Source organism: Ursus americanus, chromosome 32, assembly GCF_024610735.1.
Source record: "Ursus americanus isolate L20-20 chromosome 32, mUrsAme1.1.p, whole genome shotgun sequence".
In the NCBI taxonomy this organism is placed as follows: domain Eukaryota; kingdom Metazoa; phylum Chordata; class Mammalia; order Carnivora; family Ursidae; genus Ursus; species Ursus americanus.
In genome coordinates this window covers 8,075,460-8,096,662 of record NC_142158.1, presented here as the reverse complement: position 1 = coordinate 8,096,662, position 21,203 = coordinate 8,075,460, and the positions used below count along the sequence as shown (strand labels likewise).

At 48.5% G+C, this 21,203-nt stretch overlaps 1 protein-coding gene across 1 annotated transcript in view; it reads left to right on the top strand.

Annotated features, from left to right (window-relative positions):
* SLC22A23 (solute carrier family 22 member 23) overlaps positions 1 to 21,203 on the top strand; it is a 173,032-nt gene that overhangs the window by 40,296 nt on the left and 111,533 nt on the right. Inside the window, exon 3 of the mRNA XM_045811557.2 lies at positions 3,840 to 3,994. Coding sequence (XP_045667513.1) covers positions 3,840 to 3,994 — 155 coding nt within the window. The remainder of the gene's footprint in view (positions 1 to 3,839; positions 3,995 to 21,203) is intronic.

Here is a 21,203-nt window from a genome sequence, read left to right as displayed (position 1 = left end):
CTTACTTCTTGCACGTGTCTGCTGTTTGGCACCCCTGATCACACACTAGGCCTGGGGACAAAAGGCAGAGGATTTGGAGGTCTTCCTTTGCAAGCAACCAGAGCCTGGTGTTGCCAAGCCGCGCCTCTGCAGTCCCCTTTCCACGGTCCGTGGTGAGGGGGCAGGGGGTGCCTGCAGAGGCAGGGCCGGCTGCTCTGTGCTGTGGTTTCTGAGCACCTTGAGCAGACTTCAGTTCCAGTTTGAAAGTCTGGTGTTTTCCACCCTTTCTGTATTCATATATTTTTGGCCGTTTACTCCTTGCTAGAGACGTGCCAAAAGGGAAATAAGCACATTTAGAGGGAACTCCAGACTTCACAGCTGTTGGCACCCGTTTCGTGGCCTCATGGGGAAGTTGATCAGGTCATAGGTTAAACTTTCTAAGACTGAAGTCAGCACAGAATGAAACTTCAGTAAGAACACTTTTTCATTTTATTTAATTTTTAAAAATTAATCTCTACACCCAACTCAGGACCCTGAGGTCGACAGTCTCATGCTCTACCGGCTGAGCCAGCCAGGGGCCCCAGGACACTTTTTTCTTTTAAAAGTTCCTGTTTTCCACCCAAGTCTTGTTTGGGAACCTACAGTACGTACTGTCCTATAACGTGCTAGCGTAGACGTTTGCGAGGGAGCAGCCCCATCCATGCTCTTGCTGGATGAGCTCCCTTCCCTCCGTTATTGGTTCTGTTGCTGGAAGTTGTGCGTCTCTCCCTCCAGGAGCCCTCTGCACCCTCTCCAGCTGGCCCCGGGCCCTGGCCTTTCAAGGCTGCACCAAAGGACCCCTTGCCCTCTAGCTCCTGGCTGAGGCTGGCCATGGGGCGGGAACACCAGCTGGAGGTCTGAGAGAGAGACCAGAGTAAGGGGGGGGGGACACGTTTTTGTCCCCAGCTGGGTCTCTGCAGGGCTGCCAGGGGCTGGCTGCCTCCTGTTAGGGGCCCCTCCACACAGGGCCTCTCTCTCTCCGTTCCAAGACCATCCTCCCCACTTCTGCTGCCAGCCCCAAGGTTTCTCTCACAGCTTGCCCAGCCTTTTGCAAACAATCCCTTTACTAAAATCTCCTCAAATCACCCTTTTTGCGTGGGGCATCTGTTTCTCATTGAGACCCGGTATTATTTCCCTGTGGCTGCTGTGACGAATTACCGCACACACGGTGGCTTAAGTTAATTAAAATTCTGTAGTTCACACGGGGCTAAAATCAAGGTGCCGCCAGGGTTGTATTTCTGGAGGCTCCAGGAAGAAGTCCTTTTGCTCACTTTTTCCAGCTTCCAGCGACTGCCCACATTCCTTGGCTCATGGTCTCTTTCCTGGCCTCAAAGCCGGCAGTGACAGGTCCTGCTCACGCCACCTTCTCTCTGCTCCCTGCAGCCACAAGAGGTTCTCCACGTGCTTAGACTGGATCCACCTGAATTATCACCTGGTCTCGGGGTCTTTAACCTTAGTTGCATCTGCAGAGCCCCTTGCTTCCATGAAAGGTAACATAGTCACAGGTTCTGAGGAGTAGGACAGAGACAACCTCGAGAGCCACTCTTCTGCCCCCTTTAGATCCCACCTCAGCGTTAATGGACCTAGGAGTGTGGTTTTGTCAGTCATCTCTGGGGGATTCCACTCTGGAGGAAGCCAGCTCACATTAAGACTCCAGTGATCCTAACATTTGTTGAGCACTTACTAAATCCCCTGCACATATCCACACCTGACACAGTCCCATTCGATCGGCATCAATTGGCGCTTCCAAAGAAAACTCAAGGCTCATTGGAACAAGATTAGTCTTTCCCAAGGTCTTGCAGTGTGTAAGTGGCGAGCCTGTAATTCAGGACTGGGGTGTCTGCTTCTGAAGACCATGCTTGCCCCATAGTTCCTAAAAATAATTTTGACTGACTGAGGTTAGCAACCATTTGGGAGAGAGAGATTTCGAGCAGTTTCTACAAGTTAAAAAAAATAGTAATAATCAAGGATCTTTTCTAAAGTATCAGAACAGGGCAAACCATGTTTGGTGGGCATCCAGGCTGTAGACGCGTAGGAAGGAATCATATGAGGTAAACCTTTAACTGTTTGCTCTGTGGCAGGCATTGTGCCTACAGCCATCATCTCTCTAAATGATCTCAATAATGCTGTGAAGTCAGACCGTTATCCCCATTTAACAGACGAGGGGAAATAACAATGGAGAAGTTAATTCTCGTCTTTGTTTTCAGGAGACCAACTAAGCCATATTCTAAATTTACTTCTTTAAGTGAATTGGGTTTGGAAAAAACTACCTGTAGAGTCTTATGTGACAAGGGATTAATGACCCCAGCACCAGTCCAGGGAAGTAATACCTAAAATCTCTGACAAGAGAGTTGACTCACATTGGCATTGAGTTCATAGTCCTGGCCTCATCTCACTAAGCCCATGTGACTAATGGGGATGGTTAGAAGCCCAAGAAATTATGAATGAAATTGTGCTCTGTAATTCCCTTCCCCAAATTTTCTCGAAATTACATCCATTCCTTTCACAGGACAAAGACATGTGTTACTAAGTATTGCTTTTTTCTTAACAGCTTTATTGAGAGAGAATTTACGTACCATAAAGCTCACCCGTTTTAAGTGTGTAATTCAGTGAGTTTTAGTATGTAGACAGAGTTATAGAACCATCACCACACTCCAAGTTTAAAACATTTCCATCACCTTGAACAGAAATCTTGTATTCGCTTCCCGTCATTCCCTGTTCTAATCCTGAGCCCTAGGCCATGAATCTACTTTCTGTTTTCATTTGGCATGAGAACGACACAAGGATATCTAGGCAAGTTTAAGCCATTCAGCTACTCTTTAGGTGTTTGGGGTATCAGGTGTAGATTTTTTTCCCCTTGACAGATAGTCTACTACTCCAGTTTTTCTGTGAGCTGTCCTTCCAGATCAGGCTGGATTTATTATATTAACTTGTGTGGTGGAGATTTTCCCCCCTAATGAGTTGAAGAAGGAAAAGATGGAGGATACCTTGGGAAGGATGGAGAACCAGTGGCTTCCCGTTCTCTGGGACCACCCCTTCTGTCCTGCCAGCCACGCCTAGAAGGACATCGCCCCCTAGTGGTCACCGATCTCGCACCAGCCCGCTCTGTAAACCGCCAACCTAGCATGTGCGCTGCCCTTTCCAGAAGCACAGTAGGCCAGGTTCTTCCCAAGTCCCTTGCTGTCTGGTGGGCTTCACTTCCAGGTCCACACTCCTTAGTTAAAGTTCAAACTCTCTTAGTTTAGTCTGTGGTCCCGGAAAAAGTATTTCTCATCACGTAGCTGAAATAAATCTGCCGCCGTCAGGTCCTGGACTCTGATAGGCAGTTGGTAGGCAGCGTGGGAGGGCAGGTAGGACTAGTTAACAGCCCAGAGAAAGGAAACGAAGTGACTTGGCTCAGTGTTTGTGTTGACTTTGGAGCCGATTCCAAAGGTCAGCAATTTCTCAAGACATTTTATGCTGGGTGTGTCAAGGTTTGTGTTTGGGGAGTTATTATTGATTTTGTTGCTCTTGCCTTGAATCATCCCCCCCCCCCACGTTCAGAAACAGACTTGCCAACAGGAATTGCGTCCCTGTCTCCATTCTATTCAGTAGCTGTTTTGACCTCTGCCCCATTATGTACAAAGCAAGGGTTTGGGCTGAATCTCCCCGAGGGCCTTTCTACCCTAGATCTACCAAATTGGGTCTGGATACCACAGAGCCTTTTAATCTAGTACTCATTCCACATCTGTGGAGCGCCAGCTGGCTACTGGGGTCAGCATCTAGCATTGCAACCCTGTTTAACGACGCTTCCTAATTTTTTCTCCCCTCTCCGTATGCAGGGTCGGCCGGCGGCCTGTGCTCCTGTTTTCCATCATCTTCATTCTGATCTTTGGACTAACCGTGGCTCTGTCGGTGAATGTCACAATGTTCAGCACCCTCAGGTTCTTTGAAGGATTCTGCCTGGCTGGAATAATTCTTACCTTGTATGCATTACGTAAGTAGGAGCCTTCACGACTGTCTTGAAGATTACCTGGACGTATTGCTGCAGCCGTGAGGTTATGGGAAGGGTGCTCTGCGTGCTGGCGGTTTGGGATGGCAGTCTTTTGGAAGCACAAGCTTCAGTGGCCTCAACTGTTCCGAAAAGGTTTTCTCAAGCAGTGTCTATCTGCTTGAATGTCTCTATCCTGATTTTCAGCTTGGGCTCAGGGCTCATTGAAGGACATGGAGGGTTTACGTAATTTACTTGGAGAAGTAGGGGTCCGCCCACAGCTGATATGGAGGGGCTTTTGCTTTCCTCCAGAATTTTCTGGGTGGACATTCTGCGCACTCCCAAGTCCCGTGCGTAATCGGGCGTTGCTGTACTCGATTCCAGAGGAACATACCGAGGACTGCTCCCGTTCGATTTGGGCTCAGTGTTCTCATTGCCGCTTTAAGAGTTTTTCTTTTCTTTTTTTTTTTTTCTCTAAGGTTATGTAGAGTCCAAAGTTACCACATTCTCCTGTGTCCACATGTGGCCTGATGTGGTCTGGACCTGAACCCTCAGCATTGGTACTGGAAGGGCAAATCTCAGCATTTGTTAGTATTTGCTCTTTTTAGGGTAAAGAAAAATTTCCTTCATTGATCTAACACGTGCGTTGACTCTATTAATTTCCTTGTCAGACGTGGTTTTCTCTCACTTCTTTGTAGTTGGCGTTTGCTAAAACAGCCGCAAGCTCACAGGGAGGAGAAGGTTTAGACCTTGATGTTTTTTACTTATTTTCTGGTTTTATACTTTTTAATTACCTTGTGGAAAGATCTGCCGGGAATAACGTACAACGATGTATAACGCATTTTGCTTGCTTCTTTCCTTTTGACCACTTGGGTAGGGGTCACAGGAAGACAGTGCCCAGTAGTTCTGCTTCTCTTAGATTCTGCGTATAGAAGACTGAATTTTTCGGGTAACCTGAATGTTTGTTCCTGATTGTAGAGAATAGAAATAGAATCAATTTGTAACATAGTTTTATAGTCACAAAGGAGGAATGAGCATAGAGAAAGGTGACAGATGTGTTCTTCCAGATCTGCCGCTGGCGGCTCTGTCTTCCTCTTCCAACACTGAGCCGAATTGTACTTTCTTGGAAATCACTGTTTCCAGTTTATTTGCATTTATTTTGGAATCCTTGTGTCGGGCAGGGAGGGGTTCTTTAGGAATATGTGTGTTCCAGGCCAGCGGGTCTGGGTGATGGCTGTTTGGAGGTTTTGTTTCTTTGAACAGACGACACAGGCATTGGGCTTGAATGTTCCAGACAAAATGCCAGAGGGCTTATTTGGCCTCGCCCCCGCTGTGGTCCGTGCGTCTGGACGAGGTTCTGTGCTCTTTTCTGGAGGGGAGCCCTGGCCGTACTCTCAGACCCTCGCCTGCCCCCCACATGTGCAGGCATGATGGGTTTTCTCCTCAGCCATCCTTGGGAGGCTCCTGGCTCCGACAGGGTGATGTCAGGCCAGTGCATCCTCGTGGATGCCATTAATGGAGACGTCTCTGCATGCCGACAGAATAGAGTAGCTCTGCTCAGGAATGTGGCAGGGAGCATTACCTCCATGTCACCAGCCCAGCGCTCCTCAGACTCAGAGGCAGAGTGTCGATGGAAAACCGCCTTGAACAAAGATGGCATACCAGTTTGATCCTGCATGCCAACCACTAGTGGTCTGCCAGAGAACGCAGAGAACACTTCGGAGGACACTTCGGGACTCTCTGGGGGAGAGCACCTGGAGCCCTTGGCCGTGTCTGCCTGAGATGAGGAAGGAGGGTGGGGAGGGCTGCTCGAAGCTGGCACTTGCCATCTCTACACCTCTCCCTGAATTAAGCCAGAGCTGGAGAGAATTTCTCCTGACCTGCATTGTTCCAGCCTCACATAGAACTGTTTCACTGATGTGTGTTGTGACGTCATGCCATCGGCCCTGTGAAACCCGTTCCGTGCGTACTGTGGGAAAAGCAGCTAAGGATGTGTTTTCAAGAGATTGCATAGCAAGCGCTTTCTACTAGAACATTCTCTGTCAAAGAGCGTGCTTATCCTAGGGAACTGCTTTGCTTTGATCTTGTATGCACAGTCACGTGACCTGGTCATGTGCAAACTTCTTTCTGTAAAGGGCCAGATAGTAAACACTGTAGGTTTTGCAGGTCTCTGCAGCAGCCGCTTGACACTGCCATCATAGGGCGACAAGCAACCATAAATGATACATAAATGAATAGGTGTGCTGTGTTCCAATAAAACTTTACTTAACCGAAACAGAAAGTGGGCCAGGTTTGACCAGTGAGCCATAATGTTTCAGCCACCGATACAAGCAAGTCTCTGTCCTTCCACTGACTTCGACGAAGCTCAGAAGCTTAGAATCTAATCCAGCCACGTGTATGATGAGCCTGACAAGCTGAGCTTTAAATTCCGGCCTCTCTCCTAATTTTATCTGAACTTTCCTCCCTTCATTTCTCCTTCGTCCCATTTTCCTGTTTCCATCATGTAAGTGCTACTTTTTTTGCATGTATTTGTGCCAGGAGCCTTACATTTCTTTCTGAAATAAAGCAGGGCATAAATAAATAATTGTGTTTTCTAAAATTGAGATTACAAGTCAAACATCCTGACAAATATTGTGGCAATGAAAATTTCCAAGTATCAACCAGAGGCGCCCCGTCTGAGTTAATACAGTATCTGGTAGAGCCTAGTTAGAATCAAGCAAAAGGACGTCAGTGAGTACTTGGAGTTCATTGAGCGAATATTGAAACAATGTAAATTAGGGGGAGGTTGGTGATGGCAGAGGACCTAAGACTGGCAAGGGGAATCAAAAATGGAAATGAAGTTGTAATGGGCAGCTGGGATTGGGGTAGGATATGGGATATACTGGGCTGGGAAAGCCCACCTCTGGCAATTTTAGGCAAAGACAGAGGCTGTTGATGAGAAGTTAAGTGGCAGGCCAATAGAGCAGCCTGCGTCTGAATTTCCAAATTAGTGCACTGACTAGTGTTTTATGCACAGGTAATATAAGCACTTAGTTAAGATTTGGGAACTTGTTTTACTTAAAGGAAAGTATTGATAACCCCGGTCACAGGGTCGAAGTATTTATTGACTCTAAAGAAAAGTTTTTAAACTGGCAGCATTGATTATTTGGAAAATACATTTTTAATGGTCCCGACGTTTTCTCCTCCTTCAGCCATACGGTTTTTTTTATCTCACATAATGCGTCTGCTGGAAAGGCTTGTACTTTCTCAGAAGAGACCTAGGTATCATTCTTTTTTTAGTCCTGCAGGTGCTTGGCAATGGGAGCAGGGGAAGTAATGATTGGTGCAGCTTTTCTTTCTAGTGTGGCTTGCCGTGAAGGTGGACTCTTGGCTTTGCAAAATGCTGCTGACTTGGAAAAGTTTTCAGCTTTATGTGCAAGGCTGCCGGAGGTTTTTTTCCTGCTTTGGAATTTTTCTAAGGTGCATTCCCGCTAAATACGCTCTCCTTTAAACTTGTGTTTTCTTCAAATCATCAAAGGGAGATGTGGTTGTGTAATTAGGACATAAAGTCGAGATTATTGGCATCTCCAGGAATCATCACACAGAGGTAGAGTGCGCGCTCACATGAACGAGAGAGAACCAGCAAAGGTGAATGGCTTTGTGTCTGCCTGGGAGACCATTGGGAGACACTGAAATAATTAAACATACTCCTGCTCCATCAGTCGCTACATTGAATCACTTTACCTCTGGACCAGGAAAAAAAAAAGATGGGGGAGAAAATGTCTGCTGGGCAAGAGGGAGGGAACAACAGACCCAGAAAAGAATCAGCGAGTCACATCTCCTTATTTGTTTATGAAAATGAAGTCTTATCAAAGACTAAAGAAATAGTCGCCGTTCAGTACAGGCTGACATGACGTGTTGTGGTATGAATCCTTTCTCCAACGAGAACTCATAACATCACAGACAGGGAAACACAGCATCGTTTCAGATGTATCTTTCTTCAAAAGAAGCCCATGAGACATTATTGCTTTTTAAATTAATTTGATGTTAGATGTAATAAGTCCTACAGGAGAGAGATTTTTTTAATGTAAATAGTTTTTCTAGTTTCTCTCTTCATTTGAGCTCTGTCTTCCCCCTTCCCATCAGTGACAACCTCCCCCCACCAAAACCCCAATTTGAAATAACGAACACTACTTTCTGCTGGCAGAGCCCGTATCTTAGTTACTTTGGGTGCGCGAACATCACTTCTTTGTCCTGTTTTTGGACCCGACAACAGTGAACAATTTCCTTGAAAACTTCTCTCCAAGCTTCACGTTCTCATGGTCATCACCCTCCTTCAACACAGTCAGCCTAAATAACTGGATGAACTGTCCACATAATCAAGCAGTGACCAGAAATGTCACAGGTGACTACGTTCCTGAGTATTTTGCAAAATGAGAAGCCAAGTCTATAACTAGACTCGGAGCAGTCTTGAGTTTGCTCTGGGCGGGGTGATGTGTCCGTCTCACATGGCACTGGGCGCCAGCCTCTCGCTGAAGGGGTTGAGGAATTCCTCATGTGTCGGTGTAGGGCGGCTCGTCCTCACTCCGGCACAGATCTCTATAATTTGATGTCTTTCTGAACGCTTACTCCCCGGAACATATGTCAGTCAACTGGGTTGTTAAGTATCAAAGTCATGCTGTACATTAAAAAAAAAGAAAGGAAAATAAATGGACTGAGCCAGAAGTCCTCCCATCGTGAGTTGCCGAACCGTGGAATGAAGAGAACGGCGATTACCACTGTCGGGTACAGGTGACTTTCCACTGGCTTGCAGCTCACTTCTTCTGGGGAGCAAATATTTGCCCTGCGTGGGGGCGAAGGGACAATTGCACGTGAATGCGTGCTTGGTCACCGTCGCCTTTCTCTCTCACCTCCCGCGGCCCTCCTATTCCTGGGCCCTCCCCAGAGCAGCACGACGGAGCCAGAACCCCGTTCTTCTGGTGGGACCGGCTCTACTGACACGGCTTTTTCCACCAAGGAAATGAGTCAGAGGTTACCAAAAGCCTTTGACAAACACTTTTTTTTTTTTTTTAACAGCTTCAGAAGAATTTGTTTTCTCCAGGTTCAGACTAGAGTAGCTAGGAAATCAGAACAGACTAGGTTTCTGCACCTGTCTTTTTCTTCACTGGAAACTTTCCTCCCCCTGCAGGCAGACTGAAAAGCAAACGGATCGATGTAGAAGCAGAAAAAAAGAAATGAAGTATTTGTCCTGCGCTTCTCTGTCTTCCCTCTGTCCCACCTCCGAGGAACCGTAGCTGCTGGGATAGCCTGAGTCAGTGTAGAAGGCCCTGGAGAGCGAGCCCCAGTCCCTGGGAAACAGGGTGGCAGGGCGGCCACTCAGGGCCGTGCTTGTCACGGGCCTGCCCCGCAGGGGTGAGTCGTCCAGCAGAGAGCCAGAAAACACCGCAGACAGCTCTTTTTTCTCAACCTTCAAGTAAAAATGAATAAACCTTTCTATCCCTACTTACATGTTAGCCCAAACTTGAGTTTGTACTGAGACTTTTCTCTGAAAAAAAAAAAAAAAATACAGTGTCTGTATGTCTGAAGAGCGTGTAAGGAGTTCTCGCCTCACTTGCATGTACGGGTTTCTTCCTCAGAGCCGTCACTGAGACCCGCACACCCAGTGTTCCTCGGTCCAGAAGTTAGGGCAAGGCAGCATGTGTATATTGCCTAAGTGTGTAAGTAGGCTTCACGGCACCTATCTTTTTGGATGTTTTAAATTTGCAGGATTGTCCTGTCTCCAAATCAGAGGGAAAAACAGGTATTTTGATATCTGGCATTTTGAAATTGGATGCCTTTTCCAAGCAGTGGAGGATGTCATAAAAGCTGCGTGTGCATCCTTCAGGACTAGGTCTTTCCCAGACTGGAATTTTAGTGGTTGAAACAAAGTTGTTTCAGTTGAAACAAAGCAGTTCACCACACTAAAGTAGAAAGATCTGGAAATCGGGAGATCTGAGCGATGGTGTGCCCTCTGCCATGGACCGGCTCTGAGTCAGTGACAAATTGCTTTATCTGTAAGCTTCTGTCGCCCCTGGCTCCTAAGTCAGGGCACAGGCTTTCACACTGCGTCCTGTGGCACTGTGCGATCCCTTCCTGGACCCATTTGTGGGGAACGTGGATGGAAACAACAACAACAAAAAACCCCAGTGGATCCTCTGTGACAGCATTTAATACTGCTGTAGCAATACAACAGTAACAACCAAACCAAATGGAAAGCCACTGGTGTCTACGTACCTTCTTTTGAATTCCAAGCTGTACGTCAATGCTGGCAGGGCATGAAACCAGGCAAATGTGTGTGGCCTTTGGATTGTGTGACTGTGTCATGCCAGGAAAACTCTGCTTTAGATAGTTTATGTTTTGGGGTTTGGCGACCTTCTTGGAAACACAAGACTACTTTCTCCTCACTCATTCGCTTGGCAAATATGCAGGGGCTTACTAGGTGCCCGGTTGCTCCAACTTGAGCCCTTACGGGGCACCGTCAGGTGCTGAGCGCACAAAGGCAGACATACCTGCCTGCCCTCCGGACACTCAGAGGTTAGTGGGTAAGGATGCAGGAACAGGCCCTGGTTGAAGCGAGAGTGTCAGAAAGTGACCCCTGAACCGTGAGTTTGGTAGGGTCAGGGAGAGTGGGTGTTTGCTATTTGCAGGGGTGCTGGGAGGCCAGAGAGCCTAGGACATGCCAGATACTGTGGTTGGGAAGGACGCTGGGACCGTGCGTGAAGGTCCTATCCTCCATGACCCTAGGACAGCACCAGGCTCGCGAAGGGTCTCAAGCAAGAAAGGCAAATCTTTATGTGCTTTGGGGGATCACTCAGGCTGCGGCAGAGGAGAGCAGACCAGGGGAAAAAGTCAGGCTCAAAGCTGGGAGGCTATTGTAGGATCCAGGTGAGGAAAGAGAAGATTCCGAAGAAGGCCATGGACACGAGGGAGAAATAAGGAGGTGCAGTCCACAGGCAAGCTGACTGAAGAAGGGGGAGAAGGACGAGGCGGGGACAGGTGACCAGCTTGGATAAGTGGATCGGTTTCCCTCCAACTGGTGGGGCAAGGGATGCAGCCCAGGCGTTCTGATTCCAAGGCCTGTAGATTGTGAGGCTCCTGGCTACTCTCTTCCTCTGGCCGGTTTGCTGGGGGAAGACGACAGCTTCAGTTCAGATATGATGACTTGGTGGTGCCTTGGGGACACCTGAGGGGGTTGATTCCACAGGTGAGTGTCTCTTCAGAAGTTCAGGAGCAAGGTCTGTGTATCCTCAGCATCCTGGTAGCCGTTAAGGGCCACGGAATACCTGAGATCACCCAGAGATTGTGTAACATGAGAAATAAAGGGGCAGAAGCAGAACTAGTTGAGGGAGCTGGGAGGGGGTAGCCTGAGTAGTCAGTGGAAAGTCCAAATAGGCCGATGCCCAGGAGGCTAGGGCAGGGGCCGAGCAGGGTGTCAAATGATGCAAGACCAGGATTGAGAAATGTCCATCGGATGAAGCAACGATTGCCCAGTAGGACAGAGGCAACTAGGGCAAAAGCAACCGTCGTTCAATTTAGTGATTAACATAATCTGTCTGTTTTCAAGCATCGCTTTTACTTCATGTATTCCGCACAGGAGTACCGTCTTGTCCTGATGTCAAGTATTTGAGAAAGAAAATCTTTTTTTTTTTTTATTGTGGTTAAATGTATGTAGCATAAAATTCACTATTTCACCAATAAGTGTACAGTTCAGTGGCTTAAGTACAACCACATTGCTGTGCAAGAAAATACCTTTTTTAACAGTGGTAAACGTTCATCATAATTGGGTAGAAAAACATTGAATTGGGAGGCAACTCTGTAATGACTTTTTCCTTGAAGTCACCTGAAACAGTCCATTTTCACAGCTCAGTAACTGGGCCCTCAGAGCCTCAGTGAATTAGAGATGCGATTTTGTTCTCCCCACACTGAAGGCAGCGTCTGAAGACCGCACTCCCCCTCCTGTTCACACGTGCGCACACGTGTGTGCGAGCATGTGTCAGCAGTGGAAAAGCCCCTGGGAGGGATCCCAGTGTGGGGTGTGAGCCGTGCCCCACCGCTCACCCACTGGGGTCTTGGGCCGCGTACTGAACAACTCAACCCATTTTCTCATCTCTGAAGGACTGTGCGGACGGATGAGTGTAATCACCGTCAGTCCAGAGAAATAAATGGTGGGCGCCTTGCTGGGGCGCCTGCTTCTTCCGTGTGACAGCCGCCGTTCTGCTGAGGGCAGGCATCCCATACTGAGATAACCAACACTTTTCTCTTCCAGTAGGGCCTTCTCAGGTGAGGGCCCCTCTGAGCTCAGAGCAAGCTTGGAAAACTAAGCTAAAGAGGAACTTTGGTCTGGGGCTGGCTACCAGCTTAGCATCCCATAGGAGAATAACTTGGGGGTCGGGGGGGTGGGGGGGTAAGAATCTTCTTCATAATCATTTCTCCTGTGGCTCGTTTAATAAAGTACTTCTCCTGTAACATCCATTCAGAGCTCCACAGACTGCCTTTTAAAGGCCCTAACCACTTTGGGAGTCGAAGAGGATAATAAGCCAAAGGAAAAAATTCTTCTGGACAAATTATACGTAGAGACCTTATCTGGTCTGTGGGACATGAGTACCTGAGTATCTAATACCCCACTATTTGTTGAGAAAAGGCACGAAAGTAGAGTGCTGGTAGCCATTTTCAAGATTTATCTTACACATACTCAAAAAAGCTCTCCCTTTCCCTTCCCTAAAAGCGCCTGTATGCATTTTCTCTGCAGTTTTAAATGCTAGCTCAGGAAACTTGCTCGCCGTCCCTTACTGCGGCCGTTGGCCTGCTGTGGTCCCGCTGTTTGCCGTGTTCTGCCATGACGTTTCCACACCCCCAAGCAGATACACTTTAGGGCCCAAGGGAGATTCTGGAAGTCTGCCAGGATGGAGCGATCTGTCCCCTGCACAGCATCCTCCTTGCGTTTGGAAGCTGCAAGGTGCTCGTGCCTTTTGAAAGTATATTTGCCCTCCTCCACATCGGGATGATAGCACCTCCCATTTTTGATGCGATTTGTGTGAAAACGGATGCTCCCAGGACAGGTGTGAGTGGGGTAGGAAGAGGAGCTTGGCTGTGAAATGGCACAAGGCATTCTCTTGTTCTTTCCATATGCCTCCTCAGGAGGAAAAGCCGTCCAGCCCCTCCTTCCAGTTGCCAGTCCAAAAACGTACATGACCTGGCCGGTATGTGGGGTGCGATGATGGCCAGCACCTTGTCTTATTTGTTGGTTTTGCTGCCCCTTCTGGAGAAGTGTTCCTGCCACAAGAACGAGCCCCCCCTCCCCCACCCAGCAGCTGGGCCTTCGGGGACCACCTAGGTGTCTGAGGCTGAGCTTGGACGCCCGTTAGGCTCACTCCTGGATTGTGGGGACCCATTCACCTCTTCTCCCTGGACCCCACCGAACTCCGTGGCGGGCGGGCCCTCGCTCCCCCATGTTTGCAGCCCCTGCTGGCCGAGACTCTGGATGTGGTGATTCTCAGGGCAGTTGGACTCTGGGGCCCCTAGGCATCTTCAAAGCTGTGCCCTCTACCCTGATAGAAACCGGTCTCGGGGAGTCCGAGGAGCCAGGGAAGCATGACAGCTGGCCCGGATGCCCCAGAATGAGACCGCGGGGCCACTCCGGGTGGCATTCTCCGGCGGCCGAGCTCGACAGCTCGGGGGCCCCGGTGCGGGGTTCCCTCTGAACCTCCCGTGTGGAGCACAGAGCCGGGGAATGAGGGCTGTCCGATTGAGGACTGTTGTTCTGCTGTTTTCTGTCCCTTCCTCCTTCCGTGGGGCCTTTGATGGTTCTGCTAGAGAAGGGCACTTTGTGTCTTTGTGTCCCACCAGAGTTGGTTCTGCCCGCTCTTCCTTGAGAGCTGAAAGGTGCCTGTGTCCCTCCCAACCTGTGCCTTTTGAAAGCATCAAGGCTTGATTTTTGCTTTGTGCCGGTTCTGGGAGAGGGCTCAGAACTCTCTCCAGGCCTTTGTCAGGATGGGGTGGGGGAGGAATTAGGGCCCTTTCCTTCTGACCCAGCCCCCCTACTCTGTCACAGCACTTTTACATGAGAAAGAGAGAGCTTTTGCTAGTTCTGGTGCCACTTGGAATTTCTGGCTATTCTTGCCTGACATGTATGCAATTTCTCAGGCTGGCAGAGCGGTCTCTATATACAAGGCCCTGGGCTCAGATTGTAGATGTGACAAGGGGCTCAAGGTGGAGCAGCAGGTGGGGGTACAAACGATCTGCCATGTTGATAAATATTATTGGCGCATGTGTGTGTGTGTGTGTGTGTGTGTTGGGGAGGGCATGTGACTGCCCTTCCTTTGTATATGGGAGGTGATACTGGGAGACCCCTGGCCCTTGGGCCTGGTCATTTGCTCACTGTTTTGCTGGCCTCAATGCTTGAAGCATGATTTTGTCTGGTTTCTCAGATCTTACTCCCTCACTCGGATGGATGGATGGATGGATGGATGGATGGATGGATGGATGGATGGGTGGATGGATGGATGGACGGATGAATGAATAGATGGATGGATGGATGGATGGATGGGTGGATGGATGGATGGACGGATGAATGAATAGATGGATGGATGGATGGATGGATGGATGGATGGATGGATGGATGGACGGACAGATGGGTGGATGGATAAGTAGAAAGTCTCACTGCTTTCCTTTTAGAGAGAATCACAGACAGCTCTGATGAGCAAGGGTTAGACAGAATAGCTGAGGGGAACCTTGTGGGCTGACTTCCCTCTTCCTGCACTCCCGCAAGCCCCCGGCATGTATGGAGCACGGTGTATGAGCTGAGTAGTACTTTGATGTTAAGGAATAAAAAGGAAAACCAAAGAGGTCATGATGATAATTGTTCGGTAACAATAATAAGGCACTTATTTATTTATTATTTATTTATTTATTTTTAGTTTTTTTAATTTTTTAGTATGTTCAGTTAGCCAACATATAGTACATCTAATAAGATATTTATTGAGCATTTTCTAAGTTCAGACGCTGTGCTAAGTTACTCGTTTATACACACCCCCACACATATATTTTAAATTTCATACTAACACTATAAAGTAGAGCCTACTAATGGCCCCATTTTACAGATAAGGAAACGGAGACCACTAGTCCCTGGACCTTGTCTGCTTCCCTAGTGGGGCCTTTAAGCAGGAACTAATACTTACTGGACTTTTACCATGTACACTGATGCTGTGCTGAGTGCCATATGAACGTCTCATCCACGCCACCATTCTCTGTGTGGGCACCATTACTGTCCCCATTTTATAGATGGAAATTGACCTGTGGGGGAGGGAACCTGCACAAGGCCCCACACCGGACTCAGAGGAGCTGGGAGTGGAGGCCGAGTCTCTGACTCCAGTGTCTGTGATTGTAACTGCTGGGTTGTTTCGAAGAGCCCTCTTTTTCTTTGTCTTAAAGTATGTTGTTATAAGATTATTTAAACGTGTACAAAATATCCTGTAAGGAGTTTGCATTCGTTCTTACAACTTCTAAATAACTGTAAGATCAAATTGTTAACATCCGGTTTGAAAGCCAGCACAATCCAAATTAATAGCGGTACTTGCATGTGACGGATGGTGGTCTTTCCATGAAACAGAATCACCGCTCTCCTCGTTGGGTTAAATAGCAGAAAGATATAGCTTCAGATCCGAGTTCATATTTAATCTCTTCTGGCATCTGGACTTGAAAAATCCCAGCGTTCATGATGCCTTTTGGTGTGATTTTGCCGTCTAAGATGATGTCGACGATGCCAGCGCTTGCCGGCACGGACCACTGCGACTGCCCACCCCACCACCGCTCACGAGCACGCCGCAGTCACTCAGTTCAGGGGGATGCCTCCCGATGGCTCTGCTAACCTGGCCACTCTCTGGAAGATCCAGTTAGATTTGTGGCATTATTAAAACGTTAATTCAATAGCTATGTAATCCATTTATGACTGGAATTGAGACTAGAAACCTTCACGATGGACTCTTGTGCTAACAAAGTTGGCCTTTACAGACATGGCAGGTGCAAACCTCACACCCTCTGCCCGACTCCAGGCTCCACCGAGGTCCTGGTGCCTGTGCCGTCAGACACGTGTGGCCACGTGGTTCTCCTGCCACTGTCTGCAGACCACTGCATTCGCGCAGCCTAGCACGGCGACATTGGGCCTTCGTGAGCGTACCCTCTAGATGCAGGTGTGGCTTAGAAACCTCGGGTCCATCCTGGGCTACCGGCTCCTCGTCGAGGTGAGCCAGGTTCCACCTGTGTTAATATAGACTGAGGTTTTGACTGAGACTAGAACATAATATGTAAAAATAACTGTAGACTGCCAAGAACACATGCACAGACGGCCACAGTCTCCTCACCCCACTTCAGAAGTCGGTGCTCTAGAGCGTGGCCCCACTGGGGTGACCCACTCTCCCTTGTCCTCTTCCCTCCTGCCCTCCATTGCCAAGTTCATTACTGTGCTGACGGCTTGGCTCCGACCTGCTTCCTGCTCCCCTGTCCTTTCATGGTGCAGCTTCTGCTCCGCCTCTGTGGCTCGCTCTCCAACACGCTGAGGGGGAGACCCTTCCGCAGCCTGACCTCAGCCCCTCTCACTGAGGAGCCTGGCCAGCCCGGTATGACCTCTACGGTGGGGGCTGTGCAGAGATGCCGAGGAGGAAGGGCTGGGAAGGTTTTCCCGAAGAGCTCAGGCCAAAGGGACAAGGTGTTTGGGCAGTGGAGAACCATCGCCGGCTTTTTGTTCTCCGTCTTGGGGAGAGAACTCAGGGGATTGTTCCCTTCCTGTCCCATGGGCTGCCAGAGAGCAGTAGTAGTTTGTGCAGTTTAACAAGTCGGACAGAATATTTCCCCCTTTGATGGCTGCGGCATCGCTGGCCGAAGTCACATGGAGAACCGATCTTCCAAATCTGTGGTTCCCATAAATGAAATTTACCAAAACCACGCCTCTTCTTGATGGTTTTGTCACTGAAAAGATGGTCTTCTTTGGAATCATCGTGCAGCTTCTCGTGTTCTAGGGGGTTTCTTGAGTCTCGTGCACGCGGAGCCTACAAGGCACGTGTAAGGATTACTGTTCGAACTTTCGTGTGAGTTTGGAATTGGGGAGTATCAAGGTACTCAAGCATTACATGAATCTTGTTCTTTAAAAGGGTTTGATTGAATTACAGAAGGCACCACCTAGTGAGGCCCAAGCTGAAGTCCCCGGCGATCACGGAGCCCAAATCCCATTTTTCCCTTTGTAATCATTACCCAAGAACACAGTGGTGTTCTCTGACCTGTTCGAGGTTGGATCTGATTTTCCATTTCCTTTGCAGGGTCACTGGAGGGTCTTATTTCATGTTCTCTTCAGGGGATAATTGCTCTTTTGCTGTTTTTCCAAGCTCTCCCTTTTGGCATTTTTCCTTTCGGTCATGTGACAGTGGAAGCGAATGTTTGCACAGTTGGCTTTTCCAGTCCGTCACGGCTGCTCTGGCGTCTGCATGGAGTGGGGAGAGGGGGCCGTCCCTGGCACCCTGCCAGATCACTTTTGCTTCCCTCCACCCTTTTCAAGGGGATCATAATCAACTGGGAATGGAAGAACCAATGAAAACCTTAGGACAGTTACCTTTGGAAAAGTTATGCAGCCCTTTCAATATTTTCAAATATTGAAAAGTATGATGAGCAGTTTATAAACCCTAACCGGAAGCATTTGGGCAAAAGAGGAGGAACAGTAGCTGTTGTGGGTCTCCCTTACAAAAGAAAAAACAAAACCAAATGGGAAAATGCACACTGCTTTTTTCTGTCCCATTCTCTGCCACACGTAATCCCATGAGACAAGGCAAATTGATCATAACCATTTTTTTTAAAGATTTATTTATTTATTTTGGAGGGAGGGAGGGATGGAGGAAGAGAGACAGAGAGAGAGAGAGAGCAGGGGGAGGGGCAGGAGAGAGAGAGAGAGAGAGAGACTCCCAAGCAGACTCCAAGCATGGAGCCAGAGCCCGATGCGGGGCTCGATCTCATGGCACTGAGATCTTGACCTGAGATGAAACCGAGAGTCGGTCGCTGAACTGACTGAGCCATCCAGGTGCCCCACAAACTATTTCTGAAGAGGTTTGGACCAGAGCTTTCTGAGAGAACGTGCTGTCACGATGGAAGTGTTCTCTCTGCACCGGCCAGTGCTCTCACCACTAGTCATGCTGGAGAGGTGGCTAACGTGACTGAGGAGCTGAATCAGTCGTTTTTGTTCATTGTAATTAATTAACTTTAAGTAGCTTCAGGTGGCTGGTGACCTATTGTATTGGTAGATCTGCCAGAAACGTGGCATTAAATCATCTCCATACGATTTATATCCTCAATTTTGACCTCCCTACCAAGTCCTAAATCCTCTCTCCAGCTGCCTGGTGGACACGCATAGGCACTTAACTTCCGTTGTGGCCGACGTAGTGCCCTCATCCTCCCACATGCTCCAAGCTCCCGCTCCCTGGTCTTCTCCAGTCTCAGTGAGGAGAACCGCCAGCCATGCAGGTGCTCAAGCAAAGATGTTCGAGTCACCCCTTCTTCCCTCGCTCGTGGTCAGCCTGTCCCCTCAGATCTTCCTCCAGATTGTATTCTGGGTCCCTCCAGTTCTCTCCACCTCCAGAGCAGCCCCCTGAGGCAAAGCCTTTCATTTCTTGCCTAGATCACAAGAGCTTCCTGCCCGAACCTCTACAACTCGTTCTTCCCTTACAGCCGGGGCGATATTTCTACAACATGAGTCAGACCTCATAGTCGCCTACGTCACTCTGTGTTAGTTAACAGTAGCTTCCCCGTGAAAGACTGAAAGCCAAAACAACGGGGATTTAAACAACGTAGAAGTTTATTTCTGCCACCACTGTGATCTGTCCAGGGCTGACAGGGATAGTCTGACGGCACCAGGGTCCCAGACCCTTTGTGTTTGCTAATCCGGCCGTCACGTCCATATTCCAGCCTGCAGAGGGGTGGCAAAGAAGGGGAGGGAGCACTTCTCCCCATTAAGGTCACTTCCCAGAACTGGTAGGTGCTACTTTGTACATCCCACGGGCCACAGCTCGGTAATCTGCCTCCCGCTCCCGCCAATTGCAAGCGTGGCTGGGAAATGCTGTCTTGTTTTGTACAGACATATGCCTGCAGGAAGAGGGGGAGCATGGGGGTCGGGGAAGACTAGTGGTCTTTGCCACACCCTCCAACAGCTTTTATCGTGAGATGTAAACTCCTCACCGTGGCTGGTGAGGTTCCGTGTGGTCTGACCCCTGCTGCTCCCACACTGTATTCCAGCCAAACTGACTCTAGGTCATTTGTACAAGCCTTTCCCTCTGCTAGAAATGGTCCACCCCTGACCTCTGTGGGCCCGGCCACATCTTGTCACTGTGATTCTGCTCATGTGACCTCTGCGGACCTTTCTCAGACCACCTGTCCAATCAGCACTCAGAAATTCCTTTAGAATCACCTGCCTTGTTTTAAACATCTACCACTTCCTGAAATTATATTTATTTATTTGCATTTCCATGCACACCACTCACCCACTCTAGAGTAAACTGCACAAAAGCAGGACCTTACCATTCTTTTTCTCCACTATGCCCTCTGTACCTGGCACAGAAAGGGTATCTAAATATGAGTTGGTGGAATGAATGAACTCACCGAACAGGATGGAAGTCTGTGCAGCAGTAGCACAGAATAGATGTAGCTGTATGATTATAAAATAGTGAAGCTGGATTAGTTCAATTTCCACATGATAAATGTGAGCGTAAAGGACAACTGAAGTTGTCATATAGCTGGTTATAAATAGTAGAGATCATGTGCTGAGATTTCTCGTGACATCCTCACGAACTAGATCGATTTGGACAGGACACCGGAAGAGTTGGCTGGATTTAAAAGTGAGCTCCACCGTGTCCCACGACTATCGATTAAGGAACTGGTAGCAATCAGAATAAGGTCCCAGCGACTTGGTGAGGGCATCTGTGTGCAAATCCTGTTTTAATGAGCCTAAAATTAGGGGCTGGTCAAGAATGAATGATGACATAGAGTCACCATGTTCCCTTGTCTTACTGTTTTTAGTTAATTTCCCGATGGGTCATTGCCATTGTCATCCTCGTAGCTCCGTGAGTGAGGGGACAGAGCTGATCTTGCGTCCTCTGTGTGTCGCACAGCGCCTGCCCGGTAGGTACCCAATAACCCAGTAAGAACTTTTGAGGGATTAGTGATGCATCTCTAAAAGATGGAAACAGCCTCATCAGGGGTTCCTGTAAGTTTAAGAAACTCTTCAGCATTAGAAAGAGTTAGGGTGCTGTTCCTCTATATTCCATCCTTACAGTTCACCAAATTCACTTAAAGACTGGAACCGGTATCAACAGTAAGTATTCTGGTTCACTCCTACTGGCACGTGGGGCTTTTAGGCAGGACTCCAGCGTCAGTGTTAAGAGTCCTTGGCTCTCACTCTGTCCAGCCAATGGTTTGACCCACAGCCAGCATTTTATTTAAGCCCGTAGGACCTAAAACTCATGTTTTGAAAATAAAGCAGAATTCCGAATATTCTATATCCTCCCTCAGGGTCCAGTGAAGCATACCAGACTCGGGAATGCAAAGTGTCCCATGGGGGGGTCCAGGCCAACTCCCCAGCTTTTATCCAGCCTTTCACGTATAACAGATTGATGGTGAATTGGAGCCAGGATAACTGCAGGGGATACATCTCAGCCTAGGTCATTTCTTAGCAGATATTTAAACCTGCAGGTGAGCACGAAGTGGACCCCAGAACTCTGGCCCCCTGAGAGAATTAGGTTTACTCTGGGCTCTAAGGACGTTTCCTCATGCAGAGCCTGCGGACTGAGGTCATTGCAGACGTGAATAGCATTCTGGGCCTGCACATGTAGGTTTTATTTATTTTTTAATTTTTTTATCATAATAATATTTTTTTATTTTGTTAGTCACCATACAGTACATCCCTGGTTTTTGATGTAAAGTTCGATGATTCGTTAGTTGCGTATAACACCCAGTGCACCACGCAATACGTGCCCTCCTTACTACCCATCACCAGCCTATCCCATTCCCCCACCCCCATCCCCTCTGAAGCCCTCAGTTTGCACATGTAGGTTTTGAATGAGGACTTGACTAGGCTTCGGGCCTGGAGGAAAGAGGCAGTGCGGTGGATAGAGGGACACAGGAAGTACCTAGATCTCTCTCCATTCTCATGGAGGGGAATCTTTAA